The 24504-nt window shown below is 37.2% G+C and overlaps 1 protein-coding gene across 1 annotated transcript in view; it reads right to left on the bottom strand.

The window, feature by feature from the left end:
- gbe1b (glucan (1,4-alpha-), branching enzyme 1b) overlaps nucleotides 1–24504 on the bottom strand; it is a 134578-nt gene that overhangs the window by 31015 nt on the left and 79059 nt on the right. Inside the window, exons 12-13 of the mRNA XM_084126694.1 lie at nucleotides 19336–19507; nucleotides 4895–5079 (exon numbers count right to left, since the gene is read on the bottom strand). Of these exons, the coding sequence (XP_083982820.1) occupies nucleotides 4895–5079; nucleotides 19336–19507 (357 nt within the window). The remainder of the gene's footprint in view (nucleotides 1–4894; nucleotides 5080–19335; nucleotides 19508–24504) is intronic.

Genomic DNA, 24504 nt, shown 5'->3' with positions numbered 1-24504 from the left:
GTGTGTCTCAGCCTTCGATGTTGGCCTAACGTTCAATGCATGTGGCACACAAAATTGGAAACACTTCATGAGTTTCTAAGTCGTCATTTGATTTGATTGGATGAATTCTACAGGAATTCCGGGAGATGAGCGCGTCGTGTTCTTTAACGTTCCGCACGGAAACAAAGTCGTCATGAAGCCAAGCCCCCTCATGGACGAAAAAATCCGTTGTGTTTCCAACTGTGACAGTGAGTGCTTATCATGATCAACTAAACGCTGGATTTTCAAAAGCATATGATATATGTGAAATTCACGGCATAAAATACGTTAAAATGACTTTACATTTCCACGCCTCTAAACATGATGCTGAACAAAACAAACCGTCACTGGTTGTTTTACATGTCAATCAGATGAACTTTTGGGCGGCCTTTGGCCAATGAATGTTGCCATGAAGTCCAGACCTTCTGCCGTCAGTCTGAAGGTTTGGCAACGCGACTACGACTAGTTTCTATAACAACTAGTTTCCACCACAGAATAGAAAATAAAAAAAATGCAATTTTTTTTCCCTCACAATTGCGAGTTTGTCACAATTCGGACTTTATAACTCACAATTACGAGTTTATATCTCACAAAAAAAACAACAAAAACAACAAAACAGAATTGCAAAAAATGAAGTCAGAATTGTGAGATATAAACTCACTCTTATATACAATCAGTGGTGTATAAGGATTAGGCCGGCACTGACCCACTCAGATTGATGGCTCGTCCATACAAGCAAATGAGAGACAAAATTGTTTTTTTTTTGTGGGAAAGAAGAGAAATTCTGCATACTTGACAATAATCACTCAAATACATGAACATAAGAACTACTTGCATGTGATATTCCAGTTGTGTGCTTCTATTCTATGGCGAATTGTGAATACAAGAGCTGTCAATGTTTGATGAGGCTACAAACCAAAACGCGGCCTAAAAGCTGCATGCGTATACGGTTGTATCGGCTGGTCTCTACATGAAACGATTATTCTTGTTGTATTCTGCTAGTTGAGACTTTTGCAATGATATATGGCACAAGACTATTTGTTATGTATGATGCTTAACAGATCACATTTTCTAGCAAAATCACATTTTTATTTTCGATTTAGGCATTTATTTTCAGCTCATATTTTTGAGCCTTTTCTCTTTCAGCCAAAAACTGATAATGCCATTTTTTTTAGCTGTCTGCATCACTATTTTTATCTTATGTATCGTAAAATGAGAGCAGGCACTGAAGTTCAGTGTATTTCACTAAGGTCCACTCACTTTAAAATTTCACGCTGACTCTAAAATACAAAAACTGATGTAAACAAAACTATTTTGAAAAAATCCACAGAACTAGAGAATTTGAGCTGCTCGTGTCAAGACATATTGTATATGACCCGCTGTGTGCAGTAGTGAACGTACTGTAAATATTGTATGACTGGCCCTCAGCACAGACAGACAGAAAGCAGGAGCAGAGATGAGTAACTGAACAGCGGCCCTGTTTGCTGCACAGCGGGCATTCTGTATGATTGGAGCGGCACGTAAACATTGCTTGGCTCAAAATCACAGCTTTAGTCTTTAGAAGCCTGCTGAGATAACGTTTCAAATTAGCGGGTGGCTCATGAAACCGGCTTTTCAAGTGAAGTCCCCTGCAGGGCCGGAGGATATCTCGAAAATTCTTGATACAGTTGTTGTGATTTCTGCTAGAGATCAAGTTTATAATATCATGGACATAATAAAGCAACATGGCGAATGCTGCAGTGATTTTAAATAAGTTTCTGAAAGATTATCTCATTTGGCTAGTTTCGTAATGCTTCCTTGTCTCACAATTTATGGGTCTGAGTGAGATTTTATTTGGGGAATACCACACATTTTTTTTAGCCAATTAGAAATGTCTGCAATCATTTGGCATTCAGAATTTGCTGACATGTCTTGAAACAGCATGTGTTATACGCTTTTTAATCGTTTTAAAAGGATAGTTTACCATAAAATGAAAATCAAGTCATAATTTACTCACCCTGGTGTTGTTCTAATGCTATACAGCCTTTTTTCTTAGGAGATTCTCTACAGAATTTTTTTTTGTTATGCTGGTTGACAGATGCAAAAGTATCACAGGATGATCCGATGCTACACGTGTCATATATTCCAATTGTTTTGGAGGAATATGATAAGGTTTGGTGAAAAACAAATCAAAATATAATGTATTGTTTAACGAAAAAATCCTGACCTTGGCCGTTGGTCTTCTGTACACGGCTGCACGTTCATGAGACTCTATTAGCGTAGCCGTTCACTCCCACTCGCCCAGAAAAAGCACACAAGTTGTGAGAAATCAAGATTAATAAAAATGTGACATGAAAAGTGACTTCTCTAGGGTGAATTTATCCGTTTTGTTATCATCGCAACAAAAATCTATCGTGTTCACATCTGTCAACTCTCGTCAGACAAACTAATATTATATAATTAAATATATTTCATTATCAACACTATATATTTAATTAATAATACAACTTGAACTGTTTTCTATTTTAATATATTTTAAAATTAATTTATTCCTGTGACGCAACAGTTGTGCTGCTTAATATTTTTGTAGAAACTGTGATGCTTTTATTTTTCTTTGATGAACAGAAAGTTCAAAAGAACAGCATTTATTTATGTATTATTTATTAATATATATATATATATTTTTAATTATTAAAAAAGGTGTTCCACTGTCCCACCCTATTCCACACACTGTCCCACCCCAGTGTCCATCCACAGACTGCATTAGCAGCAGCTCAAAAAAAGAAACTGAGGAAGGAATAAAGAATTCAGTTCACACACACATACGCTCCTCTCACTGGAGCGATACTTTGTTACCACTCTGTCAGAGCTGTGGAGAGAGAGTTGGGTATCTGAGTGGGTGCCAATGTTTTTACTGTCGATTATATACCTTAGAAAAGACAAGGATGTTACACAGCAATTACAAACGTCAGACACCCAAGATGTGCTCAAAGATCAGCTCATTTTTTCTAAAGGCCTCTCATTAGAGTCTTCTGAGATTGTTTCCTCTCCCAAACAAAAGAAGGTGAACATTTTTAAATAGAACTGAGATCACGTTATCAATATGATGATCTGAACAAGATTCAAGTCCATTGTTCCAATTGCATATACATACATACATACATACATACATATATATATATATATATATATATAGTCATTTAGATCTTTTTTTATATTATCTCATAATCTCTGCTGTCACTTTAAGACGACGCACGGATCCATTATACTGTTACACATGCGCTTTCTTTCTCAAATGTTTACATCATTGATCTACGTATATAAAGAACTGGATTGTTCATGACGTCATAGAAAGTTAAGCCACCGCACCGCACCGCGCCGCCATATTGGTATTCCCTAGAAAGCTCACGCGTTCTATTGAATTTATAGGAAATTGTGTGATTTCACTGAGAAAACATTGCCTATCAAGACACCGTTTTTATATCTAAAGTCTCCCTGTATATTCTTACAGTGCAAACGCCCTAAGCATGCAAATTGTTTTTTGTTTAAAGTCAGGAATTTCCCCTGTTTATTTAAAAGTTATGTTCATATTCATTACAGTAGTGGACATCAGCTCGGCGGGCGGACGAGACACTTCCTCTCTGCAAAGACCGTAAACATTACAGATAACATCTGAAGTAACAATTCATTTACACACACACATATATATATAGTAAAACTAATCCTGTGAGACTGAGACGCTGCAAATCGTTGTGCTTGGAGTCAATTGTTTTACTTGTCATAACACAATGAAACATGCCAAATTGTGCGGAGATCATTTTTTGGCCAGGCTTTCATGTGACTTGACAGTTTTAAGCATCCTTGTCATCCCACATCCAAAATGATACAGTTTTCATGAGGGTGATGCAAAGCAGCATTGCTTTTTATTAATTGATTGATTGATTGATTGTGATTGATTGATTGATTGATTGATTGGGCAATTTTCAGTGATTTAAATGCTTTATGTATTTTTGCACCACAGAAAGTCAAATCTGACTTGAGCTTTGAAAAAAAAAAAAGTCTTGCCTATTCTTTCAAACATGCTCACAGTCATCATCTATAAAACAACGTGGCAAGGTCAAAGTAAAACACAGACAAGGTGAGGCAGGTGTAAAATGAGCTGCGGATCACAGGAGGAAGTGAATCTTCTTCAGTGAATCATTTACACAGTCTGCCATATAATCCCTGCCAAATCCCTTCATTTGCATGATCATCTCGATGACGGTCAGACTGACACAACCACATGTAAAAGTAACATACAATGGAACTCTATGGGTCAGGACGCCAGTGTTGTCATCCTTAACTAAAGCTAAAACTATTAAAGGGGATATGATTTTTATGAACTCAGCGACAAAATGATTTTCTATCCTTCATGGCTCGAATGCTGACGATAGCGTTTGCGGTTTTTACCCAGAACATTGTATTAAGACAAGCTGTCACTACCTTCCATCTTTTCCTCCTTCACGGCCGACAGCAGTAAATCAGTCTATTCATTCCTTCATGCTGCTGCAGGAGTTGTTTTCCTCAGGTTATGACTCATATACGGATTTTCCATATGGTAGGGTAGGAATTTGTTTAAAAAGCAACTGAGTAATGAGATTGCAGGGCTGGTTAGGGACTAATAGTTGTTTTAGTGAAACGGCAGATGTTCTGGTGACAAAGATGCTTTTATGCTGCATATAAAGGGAGTTACAACGAGTTACAATTGAGAACATGGAAGATGACTAAAAGAAAGCCAAACTGTGGTTTTACGCGCAGAGCTCGACTGATAAAGGAAGAACAGTAAGCTGTATTTATTGGCACTGCGAAGAAAGACAGGGTAAGAGAGGGAAACTGTATGGGGTGAATCTTCTCTCACCGGGGGAGCAGCCAGCCAGCCGTACTTGTCCTCCGTGCGGTTCATGTCTCGGTCGAAAGAGTACAGCTGAATGTAACGCAGGTGATCCGTGTCCAGAAGGTTGAACTGCCGGCGGGCGTAATGATAACTCTCGTTGTTGCCGACTCGTGGAAAATCCAGCCATTCTGGATGGCCGAACTCATTGCCTGCAATTAAACACAATAGAGAAGATCGTTTTACACAAATACATGTTCAACTGAAGAAAAATGCTTCAAAAGAAGTTGGTTTGAGCGTCTAATACAAATACAATACTTTATACAATATACTTCTGACAATAAATCCACTTGACTTGACTACTGCTAATAGATTCATATAGGGATGTGAACAAAACTATAACCCTAAACTTTGTGCTGCTTTCATGAATGATACCTTAAATCATGCGTGTTGTTGTTGTTTTCGTAAAAGATGAGACTTATTATTGTCTGGCAGACAATAATATACATTCTCTAGACGTATGCTTCATTTACACTGCCATGAAAAAAATCTTTTTACTCACATCTAACACAGATATTGCTGCATATATATATAAACACAATAACCTGCACAAGATCTGATTGTTTTTTCGCATCTGCCTCATGCCACCCCCAGGTAAACAACTTTCTTCAGATAAACGAAAAATTTTTTTTAAGAAAATAATCCATCTCTGTGAGTCTATTAAGTGCAAGTGAATCAGATCTTGTGCAGATTGACATGAATTATATAAATGATTTTTAAACAGCACAGACATTCTAAACCAGAGGGTCAACAGTGTTGCTAAAAGTGATCAATCACAGATATCAGATACAAGTCGTGTCTTAAAGGAGTACTTCACCGCTGGCAAATGGGCTTTCAATAAAACTTGTATGCCTATACAAAATAAACATTTTTAAATCAGTGCTTCCAGACTAGAGAAAACAGAGAAAAGAGGCTGTTGCCTTCCCTTTTGTCAAATAGGTATAGGAAAACTTTAACACCCATAATGCACTGGGCATGTTGCAGTTCAGTATTATCTGTAGTTTTCACGAAAGCCTTGGAGCTGTTAAAAATTCACTGGATGGTGTGTTTCGTGTCATCCGGCGGACTTTTGCTGACAAACAAACGTGAATTACTCTGTCCAGGTAACACTGAGAGAGATTAAACATTCTTCATTTACATATACTACCGACATTACAATAAAAAGAAAAGCAAAAAAAAAAAAAAAAAAAAAAAGCATTAAAGGTACAATATGTAAGATTTTTGCATTAAAATATCCCAAAATCTCAAGGCCAGTGTTATATATTTTGTTAAGTTGATTACTTACAATATCCCAAATGTTTCCAACTATTTTTAAATCGTGAGAAAATTGCGATTTTAACCAAGGAAACGTGGCGTTAGAGCAGGGATGAGCTGGGAGTCGCCAGTCAATTGCGTCATATCCGCGTTACCCTTGGTTTCCGCTTGTACTGCGTGGAGTCCTGGACAAATGAGGAAGTTGTAGTTGTAGCGTCTATCAAGCAACAAACGTTAGCTTGCACACAATTATTCTTTACCGATTGCAGCTGGTTCTGTCGACAAAGCATGCTTAATTTTATATTTTCCAAATGTAGCATTCGGTAATAGTTATGTTTATGTAAGGAAAGTATTATTGCTTTAGGTTTGTGTTTAGTTTATTGACATTGTTTATCACGTCTGGTGTTTATGGCCATGTAAATAAATATAGCATGTGTTATACACAAAGATTAATCAGTATTTTGGCAAATGATGTGGGTATGTTCGAATGTACTTTTACAACAATTGTTTAGAACACGTAAAACTGCGCCGCGTTATCACAACAATGAATTCGACAAATACAGTAACATCTATGATAACCAATTTAGTATTAAACCTTACTTTTCTTGCTGTTAATTCATTTTAATGAAATAAAAGTGTGATAAGGTTCAAGAGTCAGGAAGGAAGAAGACAGGGGTCGGCGTGACTGGGACTCGTACTTTATTAAAATAAAACAAAACAAACAAAAGTCGTGCACAACGCGCATTCACCGTGGCAACCGCGACGGCACAAAACAGTTCAAAAATGAGAGCTCGGATCCACTGGTTTTCTTTCTCTGCATCCAATTTACCCAATAATACTGCAATAAGACACAGGTGTTCGTCAATTGCACTTGACCTACTTACGTCCCGCTCGTCTCGTTTCTCTCTCTCCCGTTACAGACCGCGCTGAACCACGCCCCCCTCGCCACAAAAAATTAAACGCAACATTTATAAAAATAGAACTTAACCTCATCCATGAACATGATTTTTCGATTCCCGTCTGACTGATTTACATCCACAGTGGAGTTGAAAACAACAGTTCCCATAATTCCACGCTCCTTCACATCGTCATCAAGCTACGCCGTTGTTGTTGTTTGGAATGTAGTGCCCTCTAGCGGCAGAAAATGTTGCATATTGTACCTTTAAGCCTTGCAGCGTAAGATTCGATAAGGGACCCAAAGCCATATTTAGGGACCAGATTATATTTTTTTTTTTTTACTTAGGCCACTAAATAACCACCAATCAAGGCCCAAGCAAGTAAGCTGGCTTCACCCCGAAACCTTTCCCCTGTCAAAGCACCTCCTGCAGTGAATGTTCACTTCAATCCCGCTGCCATTATCAAACCAAGACAAGGGAAGTGCATAGCTTCAAGATCTATTCCCAGAGCGGGTTTTTTTTTTTGGTTTATTTTCTAACAACCAAATGAATGCTAAATTAATTCACAGACCCTTTATTCAAAACATTGCTGAAAGAACAGAGAGAAGCACCATAAACACACAAGCATAATGAACCAGGAGACGAAAAGATAGGACTGAATAATGCATTATGAAACACAAAATGACCTTGTCTGAGGGTTAAGTAAAAGGAATAGAAAAGACTGCCTTTTGATGTACCACTTTTTATGTCTCACAATGCACTGTAAAATATGAGAAATTTTTTCCCACCAGACTTACATGTAAGTATAGGCCTATATTATCTTATATAACTAACTCTAGGGTCCAAAATGAACTTTTAGTCAACTCAAACCACAGGCAAAAAAACTGTTATATACATTTAAAATATATTATATAACAATATATTATATTCTATTTTTATTAAAAATCATAAAAATGTGAACATTTTATTTTCATTTTAGTGGCTTAATTGAAGGATTATTTCATTTATTTTATATATTTGGAAGCTTACATGTAAATTTTTGTATCATTTAACTAAAACAAACTATTACAACTTTTTTTTTTCAATTGAAATAAAGTTGAAATTAGATGGAAAAACTCAAACTAAACAAAAATTAGGAATTACTGAAATAAGTTTAAACTGAAGCACTAAAATTACTATCTAGATATTAAAATGAAAAACTAAAACTAAAACTAAAACTACAATCAATATAAATTAAACCTAAAGTGTAATATATATATAAAAAAATTAAATAAAATAAAAAATGACCAGGGCACATTACAAAATTAGTAAAAATTAAATTTAAATTTAAATTTAAATGATGACATAAATATATAAAAATGAAAACTAATTCAAAAAAATATATAAAAACTATAATACTATATAAATAACACTGGTTCAGATGCTGAATAATTAATTCAGCTGTCATGAATTTATATTTGTAAAAATATTTGTGGCGTGATATTTGTTTATAAATATTTTAAGCAACATTTTAGTCACTGTTGTTTGTGATCGACACATATTGGGTTGTGTCTCACTCTTTTTTCCCAGCCATTTTTCATGAGAGTTTGACAGTCCTAACATTACAGACTGACAGCCAAAAAAATAACCGAAACCAAAACTGTGTGAGATCAGAGCTGCATTTAGCAACACACACACAACTGACAACCGTATTCTGCCAGTGTGCATAAATATTTAGTCATATCAGAGATGTTAACTGGCCGTCAACTAAAACAACAGAGTTTTTGTCAGGATCACAACAGCAGGGTTTGTGTGAATTCCTGGACTCTGAGGGCACGATGATCTCAGAGATGAGGATGGCACTGGAGATCACAGACAGGACTGGAGAGAAGAGAGAGCCAGCCGATATATTTACAAGCGGAGTGTGAGCAGTGGAATAAGAGGCAAAGAGAGCGTTGTGACAGTCTTGTCAAGCGGAGTGATGAGATAATGAATCCGTCATCAGCTGACAAGACAACATCATAAAACAACAGTTGGGTAATTGAATTCAGAGGAGGCGCTTTGACAAGCAAGAGAACAGAACAACAATGGTGATGAGGTAAGTTGTTTATTCAGAAGAAGGAGGAAAGAGACAAGAAGATGGAAATAAAAATGGATGCCTGGGTGAAGTGGAACGGACAAGGAGTGACAGTGCTTTCTAATGAAATAAATGGCGTAGCTGTATAAGAGAAGTGTCAAAGCATAAGCAAACAGGGAGGAAGTGCACGTACTGTGAAGGGCTCCACGATAAGGATGCCTGAGGTCAGTACTCGCCTCACTGATCGAATTATGTAAATGTTCCTAAAATTTAACCCCCTGGGGTCGGCGGTATCGCCGGCGATACCAGCTCGCTTTTTTTTTTGTCAGTTCAAAAGAGATTAATTTTGCTCTGTTGACTTTGATATTACAAACAAGTTTCATACATCAATCGATTCTGTTAAGTGTGTATTATTTTTGTGTATACTCACAATAAAAACAAAGTGTTGTGCTTTTTGCCAAATAAAGAAAAATAAACATGATGTGAGTTCTGCTTTCTCTCTGTCAGTGAAGTCCATTCTGAAACGCGTCCGAAAATGAACAATAACTCAGCGAATACTCAGTCAAACAGACATACAGACACACAGGCATGAAGCTTGAATTCTCTTCTTTTAAATGAAGTAATTTATATAAAAAACAAATATTCTCAGTTCATGTAATCTGTAAGAAAAGAGCGAGATGTCAGTCGTTCTCATCTCATCTAATTATTTTTAATGTGACCCCGCCCACGGAGAGCGCGCGCTATTCAAACGCAAATGACTGAGGCAATCGATGCAAACTGTGAACGCCCCCATATCAGCTCGAGAAAACACAAGTTTAAAAGCACTTTAACAATCTTGCAAGCTCTAAACCAGGGGTGCCCAATCCTGCTCCTGCCGATCGACTGTCCTGCACAGTGTCCTTCAGTGATCCTGAAGACCTTAATTGGTTGCTTCAGGTGTGTTTGATTAGGGTTGGAGATGAACTGTGCAGGACAGTCGATCGGCAGGAGCAGGATTGGGCACCCCTGCTCTAAACCATTTTGGTGGATACATGCAACTTCCATGCGTCATAATCCCATTTAAAACTATATTTGGAAACATGACTATTTTTAATGTTTCTACTATTTTTACTTTTATTGCTTATCAAGCCTGCATTTATTTGACCAAAAATACAGAAAAAAAAATAAATATTGTGAAATATTATTACAATTTAAAATAATGGGACTGTATTTGAATATACTTTAAAATGAAATTTATTTCTGTGATACAAAGCAGAATTTTCAGCATCATTACTCCAGTCTTCAGTGTCACATGGTCAGAAATCATTATAATATGCCGATTTATTATCAGTGTTAGAAACAGTTGTGCTGCTTAATAGGCGTGTGAGCGCCGAGTCTGAGGAGGCGGGAGAATCGACCATCTCTGATATTTTGAATTCGACTGCAGTACCCATTTCGACCACTAGTTGTCATTCTTACATACTGCACCTTTAAGCAGTTTCCAACACTGATAATAACCAAAAACTATAGATATAGAAAGACTCCTAGTGTATTACTTATGCATGGGAGAAACTGCAACGTGCAATATGGCAGAATACGTTGCAGAATAATATTTTACATTTAATATTAAAACATTATATATATATATATATATATATATATATATATATATATATACAAAAATTGTATTTACATGTTTTAATCTTTTTAGGGCTTGTAAAAATGTCACAAAGACAAGCAGCATTGTACAGGGACATGGTGATGAGAATTATGAAAAAATGAAAAATGATGTGTCAATGCTTTTGTGTTCACTCGCAAAGTTTTTGCATTCCCCCAGAAAACTTTGCATTAGCTCACAAAATGTTTGCATTCTTTGCGAGCAAACGCAAAAACATTGACATAATTTTTCCTCCCTTCTCATATTTGATTCTACTTTTTGTAAGTATGACCTACATAAGAATTTTCACCGCAAAATGTCATCTGAACAAGTAACATCCACTTTTGTTCTGACCAACTAAGGGAAAAAAAGCATTGCAGTAAATCGCGCCGATTAAATCTAACGATCTCTTATTGTCAAACTGTGCAAATTATACTTTGTTCTCAAATTGTTAAATGTTAACAACATCAGCATTGCGTGACTACATTTAATGCCCTTCTGATACTATCCTTGTTTTCGCATGGGCCGGTTGCAGTCTCTTTTTTTCTGTAGCCACTCCGAAGTCTAATTATATATATATATATATATATATATATATATATATATATATATATATATATATATATTTTTTTTTTTTTTTTTTTTCAACCTTACTTCAATTACCAAAATAGTTTTAGGTAACAATAAGAACACTGACCAACAGAAGAAAAAAAAGAAGAAAAAAAAACAAAAAAACTCATTGTTGAGTCCTGTGCAGTGAGAGCCGTATTAATGATCACAAATGCAGGCGAATCCCTGACTACAGTCATGATTCTAAATCTGAAAAAAATGAAGCAGGGAATTTGAACAATAACAATCACAGCAGGTGAAATATTCTCCCAGTCTCCCCGAAGAACGGAACACATGATCATGGCAGTCTGCCAACTTCCACGAACTTCACAAAGCAGAAAGTCAACTTTATCTGAGGAATACAGTCTGTTTGCTGCATGGATTTATTTGAGGTTTTGGATTTGTTTTTGTCCATCAAGAAAAATCTAATCTGGAGTTTAATAAACACATTTCACAACAGGAAACATACAGCATGTGTGTAAGAGAGGTGTATTCCACATCCTTCATTATTGTAGCCAGATGTTCCTTCTCTTAACGATCTCACAAAATCTGTCAAAAACATGTCCAGATCATATTTCAACAACAATTAAAAATAATTAATCATTTTAAGTGCCATTAAGCTCTTATGTGTTGTCACATATGACAATTAAGCACAATTACAGCCCTTTCCCCAACTCTCAACAGCCTGCTATATTGTAAAACAAAACATTATTATTACTGTAATAAAAGAAAATAACAGTGATATATTATTTGAATGTTACATGTGATTTTAAGTAAACAAAATTATTTAAAAAAAATTATATAAATAAAAAAATGTTTAAGTCTGGACAGCATGATTTTTTTTTTTTACTAAATTGCATTATAACGAAGTTTTTTTTGTTTTACGTTTGCATTAATAATGGGAGTTGTAGGCTAAAATGTGCTTAAATGTCAATCAAATAATATTGCTATAAAAACAGTTCTTTATTATAGGCCTTATTTATTTAAAAGTTAATCAAGAGAAAAATCTGAGAATGTTTTCCGTGTCCGGGAAAAAGAAAAATGAAAAATAATTGTGATTATTTCTTGTACAGTGACTGACATTGTGACTTATATCCCACAATTGCGGCATATTTACAATTTTACAATTCAGTTTAATATTTTAAGTCTCTTATGTACCAAGACAAGCAAAAACTTATTGTGAAATATTATTATAATTTAAAATAACTTTTCTAATTGAACATATTTTAAAATGTAATATATTCCTGAGATGTAAAGCTGAATTTTCAGCATCATTACTCCAGTCTTCAGTGTCACATGATCCTTCTGAAATCAGTCTAATATGCTGATTTGATGCTCAAGAAATATTTTTTATTTTATCAAATGTTGAAAACAGTGCTGCTTTGATATTTTTTTTCAGGGTTCTTTGATGAATAGAACATTTATTTATAAGAACAGCATTTATTTGAAATATTTTATAACATTATAAATGTCTTCACTGTCACTTTTGATCAATTTAATGTGTCCTTGATGAATAAAAACAGCAGCGTATATGCTGCTTTTTAATATTGTCATAATATTTAAATACGACTTGAGCATATCTTTGTAAGATTCACCCATTTATCATTTATCCGAGACTCATGACTAGGATGTTTTCTTGAATTTCCTGAAATCAAAAGTGCATGACAAAGAGCATTTTGCAGATTCACAGTAAGAAAAAACAAATCTTGAGCCATAGACACACACAACAGTGAAATTTGAAAGTGACATTAGTTCATTTAAAGGGTGTCAGACGTGAACAGCGGCCCTTCAAAGCATCTGATACCTCGAATCCTCAAACCCGTCAGAGCCGGAGAGCCGTATTGTGGCTCAGGCCTCACGCTGGCTGCTGAGATTCCCAATTGACACACACAGAGAAATTCAATGCCAGGGAAAAGAGTGTGTAATACAGTTAGAAATGAAGCAGAAGGTGTAGTCAAAGCTTAGTGTTTGCTTCGTCATGGTGAAGTGCTTCAAAGTCAGCGTTTGATTAAAAGTTGGATACAGAGCTGGGGCAAAAAAAGAAAAAGAAAAAAACACCCCATGGTCAAAGTTATACAGCTGCTCAATTCAGAGCTGATTTAATAGAAACAGACGGTGAAGTGTGCTTACATAACTATACTAAATTCAGCATCACAAGTTCAAATCCAGCTTGCAACACTTCCCAGTCCCAATTCATCTACACACTATGTTAAACTATACTAAGCTCTTCATATTCAGGTTTAGTTGAGGTCGGATTTAAGCACAGTATTAAAAAAATGTTAGTGATGCAGCAAAATTATTATTTTTTAACCTGCACGGAAACCAAAATCATAGTTTTCTTTTAGCCATAAACCGTAACCGACAATTTTTATGTAATAATCAATTAATCATTAAATCAAATGTATGTACTACAAATTTGTATGCAAACTTTTAAATTGCACATAAAGTTGTTTTATAACAAATTTATCCAAACACACATTAATTAAAGAAGACATTGCTAATAGGTTAGGTAAAATATGTATATGTAATATAGTGCATATATTTATCATATATTTATTATGGTCATTAAATATCTTTCCTGAGGTAAAAGTAACGTGATACGTGACATTGTTTACAAGCTGATTTATTGCTGTCTTTCCGCGGTTGAAACACCCCAGCAAGCAATTTTGCGTTTAAAAGACGTCTAATAGCCGTCCAAACACAGCCCAGACGTCTAGGCTAAAACAAGGCAAAATTTGGGCTTTCAGTTAAAATTTATTAGAAATAAATCAAATGTAATAAATGTAACCATAGCCCAAGAATAGACTAGTCATCAACGCATACATAGAACATGCCAAAGAAACTAAACCAAACACCTTGTAATCTCAGTTGGCTTTGCTTACATGATGGAATATCATACATCTCGCAAGTTATTTTGGCAAAAACGACATGTAACCAAATTCAAGGTTATTTTGTCTAGAAGTTACTTATAGCCGGACTATATCGGGTCTATAGTTAACCTAAACTGTGAAATGACGGCTATTGCTTACTGGGACAGATTGAGTGATTACATTAGACATGATTCATATCAGAAGAAACCAGCACTAAAGCTTATGGCGATGTACTGGGTGGTAGACACGTTACAAATGATGTTTAGTGAAGTTTTGTTAAACAGCATAGACCAAAAGTGTGCCGTTCGTCAAAATAAGCATTGATTAAAATCGAGAAATCTATGTCGTTGACCCAGCCGTCGCATACACACAGCAGACGTTTACCTGGTGTTGGCTTATCCGCATTCAGTGCATAAAATAGACATTAGCTATTTCCATCCACCTATTTTTATGCGAATTTTGGGATATCGCATTAAAAAAACATTGGATGGAAACGGCTAGTTCACTTACCGCTTGAACTGAGCCGCTACAGTGATTTGTCATGACACATTAAGAGCTATAAAAGCTAAAATGTTTTTAAAAGTGTGACGGACCAAATTTACTGTCTCGGTTTGGCCCAAATGTCAAGTTATAGCCATGTTGACGGTCAAACGTGCCTTTGGAGAAGCGCTAATAAAACGCCACCGTTCTGGTCAATGATTTCAGGCCCTCCAAAAAAAAATTCTGTCTGAAACTGAAAATGCATTTTCTGCCAAATATTCAACGCATTCTCATCCTAGGGCGTCATATACTGACGCTTTTGAAATTTCTTCAATATCCGACGCAAAGGGCACCCTTTAGCGTCAATATGAGACGCCGGTTATGGGTAGGTTTAGGTCTGGGGTAGGTTTAGGGTTAGACCGCTAGGAGGCGCCTCCTAGACTCATATTTATCTGCGTCTCATATTGACGCCTAAGGGTGCCCTTTGCGTCGGATATTGAAGAAATTTCAAAAGCGTCAGTATATGACGCCTTGGGATGAGAACGGGCTGAAATATTTCAGATTTCGGTGCATGACTAAGGTCTTTATATTCAGGTTTAGATGTGGTAGGATTTAAAGTACAGAAAAATATTGTAGTGAACCTGACAACTTATTATGAAAAGGAGACATCTTCCTTTTAAATTCAAAACAGACGAGAGTCCTTCAGGCATGCTGGTCTTTCAATTTAAAGCACTATTCGAGATCTGCCCTTGAAACAAGGTTGTCTGGAGAACCACGCAGGCATTAGCATACGCAAACACTGAGCTCGATGAGATGATCCTTTTAAAATGTGATTCAGGATTAATCCTGATGACCTATAGCTGAATCACATGCAACCCTGCTTTCAGAGACCAATTAGTTTAGTAGTTTATCCTCCCCTTCCATCTTACACAAACACAACACACATTTAGAGCTGAAAGCAAGTCGACTCTTAACGTTAAATAAATCTATAATGGAAATACAGTTAATGGGGCCTTTATCATGACAAATATCAAAACAGGCCAACAGTTATTTGTTTAGGAAATGACTTTGGACTTCATGACTACCGTAAGCTCACAGTCAATTACGCTCATTCCTTTATCTCTCTCGCTCAGTATTTCAGGTTTAAACACATTGTCTATGTTTTCTCCTCTGTTTCAAATCTGTCTAGGAGAAACAGGGGAAATGTATTAATTATGTGGCAAAAACTTAGATCTATATATTACCATTGTACTGGGTTACACAAATTTGAGAACTTTTTTGTGATACTTTGCATGAATTGTTTATTTTCAATAGTAAAGTGATGTGCAAAGCACGGCTCACATAGAAGCCACTTTCAAACCAAGCAGCTTTCAGTTGGTCAACACAGTGAATCCATAAGACCAACTTGAATTGGACACGTTGTGGAATCTGCATAGGAAAATCTCACGCAAAATTCCAGATCTGGTGAATCAATATTGAAATGACTTGATTTCGTCAGTGAAATTTCGCTGAACAATGGTAAATGTGCCCTTTTTTTTTTTTTTCTTTATTTGCAATTTTTTTGCAAATAAAGTTGTAAATATAGGTTTTTTTCCGCAAACAAAGCTGTAGCTTCATAAAATTGAGGTTAAATCACTAAAGTCACATGGATTACTTCAATGATGTCTTTACTATCTTTCTGGGGCTTGAAAGTGGTAGTTGCGTAGCCTGTCAATGTAGGGACAGAAAACTCTCAGATTTCATTAAAAAGATTTTTGAGATTTGTGTTCCGAACATGAACGAATGTCTTATGGGTTTGGAATACATGAGGGTGAGTAAATAATGGCCGAATTTTCATTTTTGGGTGAACTAACCCTTTAAATTGATTGCACTGACAGCATTTCGCCATTGACGGAAATGTACGGCTTTCTGTGTTTTCACTGTTATACGGTAGGGGGCACTATTAGGCATCTTCTGAAAGAGTGCTGAATCTCCTGATCAAAGAAACAGAAAAAAACAATATATGCAAGCATATGCATATGTAAAATAACACGATCATTAACATTAAAAAGCATATAAATTAGCAAAACTGCCTATATTACCGAATTAAATGTCGACGCAGAACGAGGTATAGGACTGTGCAAGCATTAGGGGTGTTTAAGGACTCGATCTACTCCATCTGTTTTAATCAGATGTAGTCTTTGACAAAAATGCAATTTTCTCAGCTTTTTCCTCAAAAAAAGAATGCATTAAGCTAGAATAAAACAAGCTTTTTGTTTAAAAGCAGAGGCTCTGTTCTTTCTTTTGACATATTGCATGTTCAGATATTCATACAACAAAATATTCTGGGGGCCACAAAATTTTGTGAAAATGATCAAAAATGCTGGTGGTGGCAGGCAACTTTTTTTTTTAATATACGCTGGCGGGGAAAGAGTTAATTAGTACATTTTTGGCATGCCGTTTTATCTTAATGTTAATTTCACTTTCAGAAGTTATACAATTCTTCAGCAGTTTTGACTGATCAAAAGCACAGTGTGAACACAGTCAGATATCAATCTGTGCTTCTGAAGGTGATCCAGAAGTTTTTCTCCATCTCTGAAAGTCAAGCGTACATTCATCTCACTCTCCACCTGCTGATTTAATGATGAAACCACTGAGCCGTTTCATTGCCGCCTCGCGAGTGCGTTATAATGTCGAGTCTCTGCCTCACAGCGCTCATCTTCTTTCTGCATTGCAAACATGGCCGTCATTTCTTTGTGGCCTTTTACTTTGCAAGCATCTTCTGCCACTAGAGAGTAAATAGATGGGCTTCGCAGAGTTGAGGGTAGCTCAAATTGATTTGCTTGCTCAAACAATTTGTTTTTGCTTTGCACTGGCTAAATGACTTCACAGCCATTGATCCATTGACATGACACATCGTCCTGTATTTACCATTTTTTGTCTTCTCGCTCGCTTTGGCTTATTCTTCATTGGCTTACCTTCATTTTATAAAGACAAAGTAAAGTCAACTTTAAGGTTTTTTTTTTTATTAACTAAGCAATTAATGAGGCAAAAACCAAAATTTCCCATTTGATGATTAATTTGAAGCTTTTAATTATTTTGTGGGACATTTTATGTCATTTATTTCAGGAATAAGCATGTCTAAACTTGCGTAGATAATGGATAATGCGTAGTACTTAATCCCTGTTGTACTAAAAGTTTAATTGGGAGGAATAATTCAAGTCTAGATACATTTTAATGATCCTGAGACCCAGCAAATTCTGTCCTCTTTAGAGGGCATTCACTTTTACATCTCACTGTTTCACATCCTGGACTTTACTACCAAAAAAAATAATAATAATAAAATAAAATTAAAATTATATATATATATTTGTTTTTGACAAAAGAAAAAAGGCTCTTAGTATGATGTCTGCACTTCACAATCTAAAGAGCTAAACCAAGTATGCTTTCTTACAAGCAAACATACCTGATGTCTCTACATTTCACATTCTTCTAGCCCTTTGGGCTGATAGAGGCTCAACCGACTGAAAAATATATATTCAGCTGGGGCACGACACCATTAGGAGAGGATTTTCACTCAGTAGACAAAAGCTTTTAGCAGATATACTACAAGTAGAGAGTAGAAAAAGTGTCCACATCAGGCAGTCCACATCTGTAGCTGTCATTACTGCTAGTGGTATTGGCAGAAAAAGAACAGCAGTAAACAATAACAGACCTCCAGTGTGCATCATGGATGAATCTGCCCATATGCTCACAAACATGAGGTAATCTGTGGGATTTGGGTTGTGTGTGTGTTATATGAATATAGCCTTGGCTGGGGAAAAAGTCTGTCTCTTTTAATCTGAACCGGTTTATTGGAGATTCATACAGTAATGTGGGTAGTACAGCGTCAACACCTGGTCAGCAGGTGGGGCTAGTACACTGTTTGTGCTGACTATTGACCATGCTGACGGTCAATAATGACTACTTCGTAAATATTACAAACAGCTGTAATTATCCACTGATGACACGTCAAGCCAATGGTTAACATCAACGAAAACACATACAAATGTACTATGCAAACATCATGCAGGTTTTAGAATTTAAGACATGTGGGAAAAAAAGGTTTGCATATTTTGCCAAAATTTGGGTTCAAATAATAGTTTGTAGTTCTTGATAAACTTATATTATAATAGACCATGTGAAATTACGCTGTATTATTTTAACTGTTGGATATAATCAAGAAGGTCAAGATCTCTTACGTGGGACAGGCTAAAATCACAATTTGTTCAAAAACAGCTACTTTTCATTGGTTAATTTTATGTTAGACAATAGTTTATCAAACATATCTAATAAATGTTAGAAAAACAGAATATAAAAGAAAATGAAAACAAAACAAAACAAGAAACAGTCATTTAATTCTAGTAAATCAAAGAGAGAGTGGGAAAATAGATCGAAGTAACTAAATAATGTCTGTTTTTGGTGCAAGAAACCTTGACTACTATTATCAAAGGACATTTTCTGGTGGTTTTCTTATCACTTGTTTTTGTTGTTGTTACATCGTTGCAAAGATAATGCACCAACATCTTGCACACGAAATCCAAATACGGACTAGTTTTTCAAAAATGAATGCATCTGCAAGGACTCACCCATGAAGTTAAGGTAGCCCTCCCCTCCCAGGCCGTGGGTAAGCAGTCGGATCATCTTGTGGAGCTGGATCCCCCGATCAATAACGGCGTTCATTGGAATCAAAGCACTCATGTTGGTGTACATATCCTTGTCCATCAGCCAGAAGGCCAGCGTTTTGTCTCCCACCAGGGCCTGACAGAACAGGCAGATCAACAATATGAGCACGAACACCACATTAGGTGAATTGTTTGCAGGTTGATGAATAGCTTTTGATTGGTTGCTCTTGTTATGGGGGGAATGGGGAACAGCAACTATTTGTTTTGTACTAAGAATCAGCATGTGGGACCATAAAAAGCAAGGCTGTATACTGGTCTGATTGTAATGATGCAAAACTGGTGTTGACGATAATTAGCATTGATGGTATAACTGCACATTAGTTTAAAGGGTTAGTTCAACCTAAAATGCTGTCATTAATTACTCAGCCTCATGTCGTACCAAACCAGTAAGACTTTCGTTCATCGTCGAAAAAGAAATAAAGATCTTTTTGATGAAATCCGAGCAACGCTTTGACCCTTTAAAAAGTTCATAAAGAGATCATAAAACTTATCCATATAAATTGAGTGGTTTAGTCCTGATATTCTGAAGAGACTCGATTGCTTTATATGATGAACAGATTGAATGTAGGCTTTTATTCACATGTAAACATTCATCAATTCACACATCAGTTGTGGTAAACGAAAGCTCAAGCATTCACTTGACGTGCGAGAACCAATGAGGTTCATTCTCGTGTTACGCAGCACGTTTGAGTTTCCTCAAGAACTAATGAGGTTCATTCTCATGTTACGCAGCACGTTTGAGTTTCCTCAAGAACTAATGAGGTTCATTCTCATGTTACGCAGCACGTTTGAGTTTCCTCAAGAACTAATGAGGTTCATTGTCGTGTTACGGAGGACGTTTGAGTTTCCTCAAGAAACAATGAGGTTCATTCTCATGTTACGCAGCACGTTTGAGTTTCCTCAAGAACCAATGAGGTTCATTGTCGTGTTATGCAGCACGTTTGAGTTTCCTCAAGAACTAATGAGGTTCATTCTCATGTTACGCAGCACGTTTGAGTTTCCTCAAGAACTAATGAGGTTCATTCTCATGTTACGCAGCACGTTTGAGTTTCCTCAAGAACTAATGAGGTTCATTGTCGTGTTACGGAGGACGTTTGAGTTTCCTCAAGAAACAATGAGGTTCATTCTCATGTTACGCAGCACGTTTGAGTTTCCTCAAGAACCAATGAGGTTCATTGTCGTGTTACGCAGCACGTTTGAGTTTCCTCAAGAACCAATGAGGTTCATTCTCGTGTTACTCAGCACGTTTGAGTTTCCTCAAGAAACAATGAGGTTCATTCTCGTGTTACTCAGCACGTTTGAGTTTCCTCAAGAACCAATGAGGTTCATTGTCGTGTTACGCAGCACGTTTGAGTTTCCTCAAGAACTAATGAGGTTCATTGTCGTGTTACGGAGGACGTTTGAGTTTCCTCAAGAAACAATGAGGTTCATTCTCATGTTACGCAGCACGTTTGAGTTTCCTCAAGAACCAATGAGGTTCATTGTCGTGTTACGCAGCACGTTTGAGTTTCCTCAAGAAACAATGAGGTTCATTCTCGTGTTACGCAGCACGTTTGAGTTTCCTCAAGAACTAATGAGGTTCATTGTCGTGTTACGGAGGACGTTTGAGTTTCCTCAAGAAACAATGAGGTTCATTCTCGTGTTACGCAGCACGTTTGAGCTTCAGCAAGAACTAATGAGGTTCATTGTCGTGTTACGGAGGACGTTTGAGTTTCCTCAAGAAACAATGAGGTTCATTCTCGTGTTACGCAGCACGTTTGAGCTTCAGCAAGAACTAATGAGGTTCATTGTCGTGTTACGCAGCACGTTTGAGCTTCAGCAAGAACCAATGAGGTTCATTCTCGTGTTACGCAGCACGTTTGAGTTTCCTCAAGAACTAATGAGGTTCATTGTCGTGTTACGCAGCACGTTTGAGTTTCCTCAAGAAACAATGAGGTTCATTCTCGTGTTACGCAGCACGTTTGAGCTTCAGCAAGAACTAATGAGGTTCATTGTCGTGTTACGGAGGACGTTTGAGTTTCCTCAAGAACTAATGAGGTTCATTCTCATGTTACGCAGCACGTTTGAGTTTCCTCAAGAACTAATGAGGTTCATTGTCGTGTTACGCAGCACGTTTGAGTTTCCTCAAGAAACAATGAGGTTCATTCTCGTGTTACGCAGCACGTTTGAGCTTCAGCAAGAACTAATGAGGTTCATTGTCGTGTTACGGAGGACGTTTGAGTTTCCTCAAGATCTAATGAGGTTCATTCTCATGTTACGCAGCACGTTTGAGTTTCCTCAAGAACTAATGAGGTTCATTGTCGTGTTATGGAGGACGTTTGAGTTTCCTCAAGAAACAATGAGGTTCATTCTCGTGTTACGCAGCACGTTTGAGTTTCCTCAAGAAACAATGAGGTTCATTCTCGTGTTACGCAGCACGTTTGAGCTTCAGCAAGAACTAATGAGGTTCATTGTCGTGTTACGGAGGACGTTTGAGTTTCCTCAAGATCTAATGAGGTTCATTCTCATGTTACGCAGCACGTTTGAGTTTCCTCAAGAACTAATGAGGTTCATTGTCGTGTTATGGAGGACGTTTGAGTTTCCTCAAGAAACAATGAGGTTCATTCTCGTGTTACGCAGCACGTTTGAGTTTCCTCAAGAAACAATGAGGTTCATTCTCGTGTTACGCAGCACGTTTGAGCTTCAGCAAGAACTAATGAGGTTCATTGTCGTGTTACGAAGGACGTTTGAGTTTCCTCAAGAAACAATGAGGTTCATTCTCGTGTTACGCAGCTCGTTTGAGCTTCCTCAAGAAACAATGAGGTTCATTCTCATGTTACGCAGCACGTTTGAGTTTCCTCAAGAATTAATGAGGTTCATTGTCGTGTTACGGAGGACGTTTGAGTTTCCTCAAGAAACAATGAGGTTCAGTCTCGTGTTACGCAGCACGTTTGAGTTTCCTCAAGAAACAATGAGATTCATTCTCGTGTTACGCAGCACGTTTGAGTTTCCTCAAGAACTAATGAGGTTCATTGTCGTGTTACGGAGGACGTTTGAGTTTCCTCAAGAAACAATGAGGTTCATTCTCATGTTACTCAGCACGTTTGAGTTTCCTCAAGAAACAATGAGGTTCATTCTCATGTTACTCAGCACGTTTGAGTTTCCTCAAGAAACAATGAGGTTCATTCTCGTGTTACTCAGCACGTTTGAGTTTCCTCAAGGAACAATGAGGTTCATTCTCGTGTTACTCAGCACGTTTGAGTTTCCTCAAGAAACAATGAGGTTCATTCTCGTGTTACTCAGCACGTTTGAGTTTCCTCAAGAAACAATGAGGTTCATTCTCATGTTACTCAGCACGTTTGAGTTTCCTCAAGAAACAATGAGGTTCATTCTCGTGTTACGCAGCACGTTTGAGTTTCCTCAAGAAACAATGAGGTTCATTCTCGTGTTACGCAGCACGTTTGAGCTTCAGCAAGAACTAATGAGGTTCATTGTCGTGTTACGGAGGACGTTTGAGTTTCCTCAAGATCTAATGAGGTTCATTCTCATGTTACGCAGCACGTTTGAGTTTCCTCAAGAACTAATGAGGTTCATTGTCGTGTTATGGAGGACGTTTGAGTTTCCTCAAGAAACAATGAGGTTCATTCTCGTGTTACGCAGCACGTTTGAGTTTCCTCAAGAAACAATGAGGTTCATTCTCGTGTTACGCAGCACGTTTGAGCTTCAGCAAGAACTAATGAGGTTCATTGTCGTGTTACGAAGGACGTTTGAGTTTCCTCAAGAAACAATGAGGTTCATTCTCGTGTTACGCAGCTCGTTTGAGCTTCCTCAAGAAACAATGAGGTTCATTCTCATGTTACGCAGCACGTTTGAGTTTCCTCAAGAATTAATGAGGTTCATTGTCGTGTTACGGAGGACGTTTGAGTTTCCTCAAGAAACAATGAGGTTCAGTCTCGTGTTACGCAGCACGTTTGAGTTTCCTCAAGAAACAATGAGATTCATTCTCGTGTTACGCAGCACGTTTGAGTTTCCTCAAGAACTAATGAGGTTCATTGTCGTGTTACGGAGGACGTTTGAGTTTCCTCAAGAAACAATGAGGTTCATTCTCATGTTACTCAGCACGTTTGAGTTTCCTCAAGAAACAATGAGGTTCATTCTCGTGTTACTCAGCACGTTTGAGTTTCCTCAAGGAACAATGAGGTTCATTCTCGTGTTACTCAGCACGTTTGAGTTTCCTCAAGAAACAATGAGGTTCATTCTCGTGTTACTCAGCACGTTTGAGTTTCCTCAAGAAACAATGAGGTTCATTCTCATGTTACTCAGCACGTTTGAGTTTCCTCAAGAAACAATGAGGTTCATTCTCGTGTTACTCAGCACGTTTGAGTTTCCTCAAGGAACAATGAGGTTCATTCTCGTGTTACTCAGCACGTTTGAGTTTCCTCAAGAAACAATGAGGTTCATTCTCGTGTTACTCAGCACGTTTGAGTTTCCTCAAGAAACAATGAGGTTCATTCTCATGTTACGCAGCACGTTTGAGTTTCCTCAAGAACTAATGAGGTTCATTGTCGTGTTACGGAGGACGTTTGAGTTTCCTCAAGAAACAATGAGGTTCATTCTCATGTTACTCAGCACGTTTGAGTTTCCTCAAGAAACAATGAGGTTCATTCTCGTGTTACTCAGCACGTTTGAGTTTCCTCAAGAAACAATGAGGTTCATTCTCATGTTACTCAGCACGTTTGAGTTTCCTCAAGGAACAATGAGGTTCATTCTCATGTTACGGAGGACGTTTGAGTTTCCTCAAGGAACAATGAGGTTCATTCTCATGTTACGGAGGACGTTTGAGTTTCCTCAAGGAACAATGAGGTTCATTCTCATGTTACGCAGCACGTTTGAGTTTCCTCAAGAACTAATGAGGTTCATTGTCGTGTTACGGAGGACGTTTGAGTTTCCTCAAGAAACAATGAGGTTCATTCTCATGTTACTCAGCACGTTTGAGTTTCCTCAAGAAACAATGAGGTTCATTCTCATGTTACTCAGCACGTTTGAGTTTCCTCAAGGAACAATGAGGTTCATTCTCGTGTTACGCAGCACGTT

This window comes from Abramis brama, assembly GCF_963993115.1.
Source record: "Abramis brama genome assembly, chromosome: 10".
In the NCBI taxonomy this organism is placed as follows: Eukaryota; Metazoa; Chordata; class Actinopteri; order Cypriniformes; family Leuciscidae; genus Abramis; species Abramis brama.
The sequence above is the reverse complement of the archived record's forward strand: the minus strand, read 5'-3'. Positions and strand labels throughout refer to the sequence as shown.